A 4,047-nucleotide genomic window follows, 5' to 3' on the forward strand; every position below is an offset into this window, starting at 1 on the left:
ACGGTTCGTCCAATCAAGTCGATAGGAATTTTGAAAACACAAGCCAATAACATGGCTATAACGTAATTATGATGTTATTCATATATATCTTTAAATGCATAATATAAATACAATTTACAGACCCCTGAGAAAGTTATTTTTAAATTTCCACCTTTACGGTAAGTTCTGTTAGCCTATAATGAAGACGGATTTGAAAAAGGATAGTGAAATTGTTTTTCAATTTCCGCTAAACAACAATTTATATTCTTTGAATTAATATCATCTCAATTTATCGAACAATCGATAAATTTCTAATGTATTTTAGTAACATTATTCATCGTTTAACGTGTCGCAAAAGAACATGGACCTCGGACAAAAAGTATACAATATTACGCCATCTTCGTACAAAGAGGAGAGTAGAAGAGAGTCGACCAGGTCCATAGAGCCAACCATGTGGTTCAATTTAGTTGTTGATCTTACCAAAAAATCTGATATAATGCTTTCATATTAATTTAATACATGATATCCCTATTTTCATCTTATGAAACGATAAAGAGCAACATTTCTACTAATTGCTAATCGTTTTAATTTGGACGTACAATATAGACTAGTGTAAGCGAATATGCAGTACCGGCATTTTTTCATGCAGTTGCAATTACTATTCACATTTTTGAGAGCTTAAATAAACATACATTACTTAAAAATCGAGAAATTCGTAAAACTCTTCGATCAAGAAATTTCTCGGCATCGAATTTCATCTAATTGCATCTTATGTAATATTCGTCATTTGATTATTTCGTTTCTCGGATTTTTTTTTATACAATGAGCTTGATGAATGTCTGAGCCGCGTGTAGTGCACATAAAATAGAATTTTGAGAACATCATGCGCGTCAACGTAGCGCATGGAAAAATTGGGTCGATGCGCGGAAGATGGCGACCACTGCGTGATATGTGTGAAAAAGATTATTGTAGATGCATAGATTTTGCCCGCAACTTTTTTACCAAAACATGACGAAATATAGAAAAGTGTGTTTGCACGTGTATGCCGCTGCTATACACGGACGATTCCCAATGTCAATGAATACTCAGATTCCATGCTTTCTGTGCGCGTAAAAGACGTTTGTTTACGATAAAGTTTGTACAACATAACTCGGGTGTGAAGTGGAGTAAGGGAAAAAAGGACCCTAATACAGACGAGAACTGAAGATAAAGAGTTACTGGACTTCGGCCCGGTGAATAGATCAGTAGAGATGCTGAAGCAATTGCAGATGGGGATGAGAGCTTTCCTCTTGATGGCCTCCCGTGTGTGGACATGCGTCTTCTTTCTCCTCAAGAAGCAGATTAGAGCCGTACGTAGGTGCTTCGCGCCTCTATTAGCTTTTTTCTCACTTCAGAATTCTTGTGACATAACAACATTCCGATCCTCCGTCGGTTTTCCTATTAAATATATTTACTACCTCACGTTCCTCTATTTACAAAACGTTTTCGCCGGCTCGAGTGATTGTTTTTCACGATCGTGTTGTGAAGATACAGCATACTCAACGATAGACCACTGTTACAAAATATTCCATCCAGTTGTTATCTTGTTGTTTTACATGTGATACTTCTTTGTTTTCTTATGTTTTGTACATGACTAATATTCAATATCTTTAAACAAGAAATTGTATTTGTAAAATCTTCTGTAAGATATAATCCTTCGACAATAGAGTAAATAAAAATCCTTGTACATGGTAAAGCAAGATGATTTAGCTGTAGGCTTATATTCCTTTCTTTTACAACTCGTTGATTAATAGAGACATGTGTTGCTAGTACAACGGAATTATTATTTAATAAGTACACCACTTGATATGATATAATCATTTGATAAGTAATTTGTGTCTTATAATTGATTCAATTTTTTCTAGATATCACAGATGCAACCTGTTAAATATGAGATCTTCCCATTATCTCCATTGTCAAAGCATAGACTTAGTAAGTATCGCAGACACTTTAACAATTTTATGTTATCAGAATCCATTATTGTATATGTATCATTGATATATATTGCAGGTATAGTTAAGAGAAAAGTATTAGTGTTGGATTTAGATGAAACATTAATTCATTCTCATCATGATGGAGTAGCAAGGCCAACAGTTCGGTTTGACACACCTCCTGATTTTATTCTTAAGGTGAAGATAGACAGGCATCCAGTTAGATTTTTCGTTCACAAGAGACCACATGTAGATTTCTTTTTAGATATCGTTAGTCAGTGGTAAGTTTAATTATTGGAACTCCTTTTATGGAAACTGCATTGAATACTTGGATTCAATGTACAAATGCTATTGTTATTCTTTAGGTACGAGCTAGTGGTCTTCACTGCTTCCATGGAAATTTATGGAGCAGCTGTCGCAGAGAAGTTAGATAACAACAGAGGTATTCTAAGAAGAAGATACTACAGGCAACATTGTACGCCAGAAATGGGTTCCTACACTAAAGATCTGTCTGCAATTTGTTCAGATCTAGCATCAGTCTTTATACTTGATAATAGTCCTGGAGCCTACAGAGCTTATCCTCGTGAGTATATATTTGGTTTTTTATTGAAATAGTATGAATCTCTCACAATCCTCCAAATATCTTTCTGGTTTTTAATACTTTTCCAAGTATTAAAGATAATGTATATTACAAACTTATTTTGAACTGCCTGCATGATACAGCAATGATTGTATGAAAATTCTTGTAAATTCAGTATTTAATAAAAGATGAAATGGAAATCAGTACAGAATGCATGAATTTATCATACATATTCATAGTACTACATTAATAAGTTTAATACTGTTGTATCATGTATTGCATGTACATATAATATATGATAAGTCAGAATTTTTTTACTTTGGATCTTTAAGAGACAACATTTTGCACTTTTGTTTTTCTTTTCTGTTATCTCAGATAATGCGATACCAATAAAATCATGGTTTAGCGACGCGGGAGATACTGCTCTGTTAAATTTACTTCCAGTTTTGGACGCGCTTCGTTTTACACAAGACGTAAGGTCCGTTCTTTCAAGGAATTTACATTTACATCATACGTGGTAGCATAGCTTAAATTAATTGATAAATTAGGTTTATTAGGAATCGAGCTGCAAAATCATTTAGTGTGTTTAATTTAGGATTAATATTGTTACTGGTAATAGACATTAGGATGTTGTCTAAATGATCAGACGACGATTCCTTCAATTATTTGTTCTCATTTTTTACACTCGTTGAAAAAAAAACAAAAAAAAAACAAAACCGTAGCGAGTAAGTTTAAAAAAGGGGAATGGGACCTTGAACCAAACTATAGACATCAGCACAAACATACCCTGGACTATTTTCATTATATTCATGTGTGCGCAATAATATATACATATATAAACACACGTATGTAATGTTTTCTTAAAAATATGTATTTGCCAAAGATTGTGATTTTGAGAGGTAACATAGATTTATATATTCCATTCTAGATCATTTTGTTCTAAGAAATATTCTTACAAAACGATTTAAGTATTTTGCCACACATGATAAAAACAAGTGTTATATGCTTTAAAGCAGTTGTTTGTGTTATATATGTACACACGGACACACACGAACACGTACACACACACATACACGAATAAATGATTAAACATAATGTGTAGTGTAAAGAAAAGGAAAAGATACACTAAGTCACGTTTTAAATAGACAGTGCTGTACCTCACTGTATCAGTGAGGCAGCTATCCTGAATATATCTAATAATAAAGAAAAGTATTAAAGAACTATGAAGGGAGGTGATTTCAACAGATTTAAAAAGATTAGATTTATTTAAATGTACGATGCTATGACTTAAAACGGAAAGATAAGACGAATAAAGCAACAGTGAATGGATACAATTGTGCGTATAGGTGTATATTTTGTTCACTTGTTTAATTATTCAGAAGTACTAGTGAAGATTATGTGACCTGTAAATATTATGGTGAGGAACGAATAGTTGCAGAATGAATGCTTTGAGAGAATGTGCAGTGCAGTCAAGTGATAAAACAATTTGTTTAATCACTTGATCATATTGTACTATTA

At 33.1% G+C, this 4,047-nt stretch overlaps 1 protein-coding gene across 1 annotated transcript; it reads left to right on the top strand.

Moving 5' to 3' along the window:
* Window positions 1–163: 163 nt before the first annotated feature.
* Dd (CTD nuclear envelope phosphatase 1-like protein dullard) lies at window positions 164–3,749 on the top strand. The gene is made up of 5 exons (XM_018022055.2): window positions 164–1,328; window positions 1,884–1,950; window positions 2,029–2,230; window positions 2,315–2,532; window positions 2,905–3,749. The coding sequence occupies exons 1-5, from the start codon at window positions 1,230–1,232 to the stop codon at window positions 3,048–3,050; spliced, it is 732 nt and encodes a 243-aa protein (XP_017877544.1). The 5' UTR covers window positions 164–1,229; the 3' UTR covers window positions 3,051–3,749.
* Window positions 3,750–4,047: the final 298 nt, after the last annotated feature.

The sequence above is a fragment of the Ceratina calcarata genome, unplaced genomic scaffold (assembly GCF_001652005.2).
Source record: "Ceratina calcarata isolate Rehan_Ccalc_2016 unplaced genomic scaffold, ASM165200v1 scaffold27, whole genome shotgun sequence".
NCBI lineage: Eukaryota > Metazoa > Arthropoda > Insecta > Hymenoptera > Apidae > Ceratina > Ceratina calcarata.

Excerpts from the sequence above, each read along its gene's own strand:
- Dd (XM_018022055.2), top strand. The coding sequence starts at position 1,230 with ATGCTGAAGCAATTGCAGATGGGGATGAGAGCTTTCCTCTTGATGGCC. Across the intron at positions 1,951-2,028 it reads ATTGTCAAAGCATAGACTTA|GTATAGTTAAGAGAAAAGTA; the intron begins GTAAGTATCGCA and ends TATATATTGCAG. Across the intron at positions 2,231-2,314 it reads TTAGATATCGTTAGTCAGTG|GTACGAGCTAGTGGTCTTCA; the intron begins GTAAGTTTAATT and ends GTTATTCTTTAG.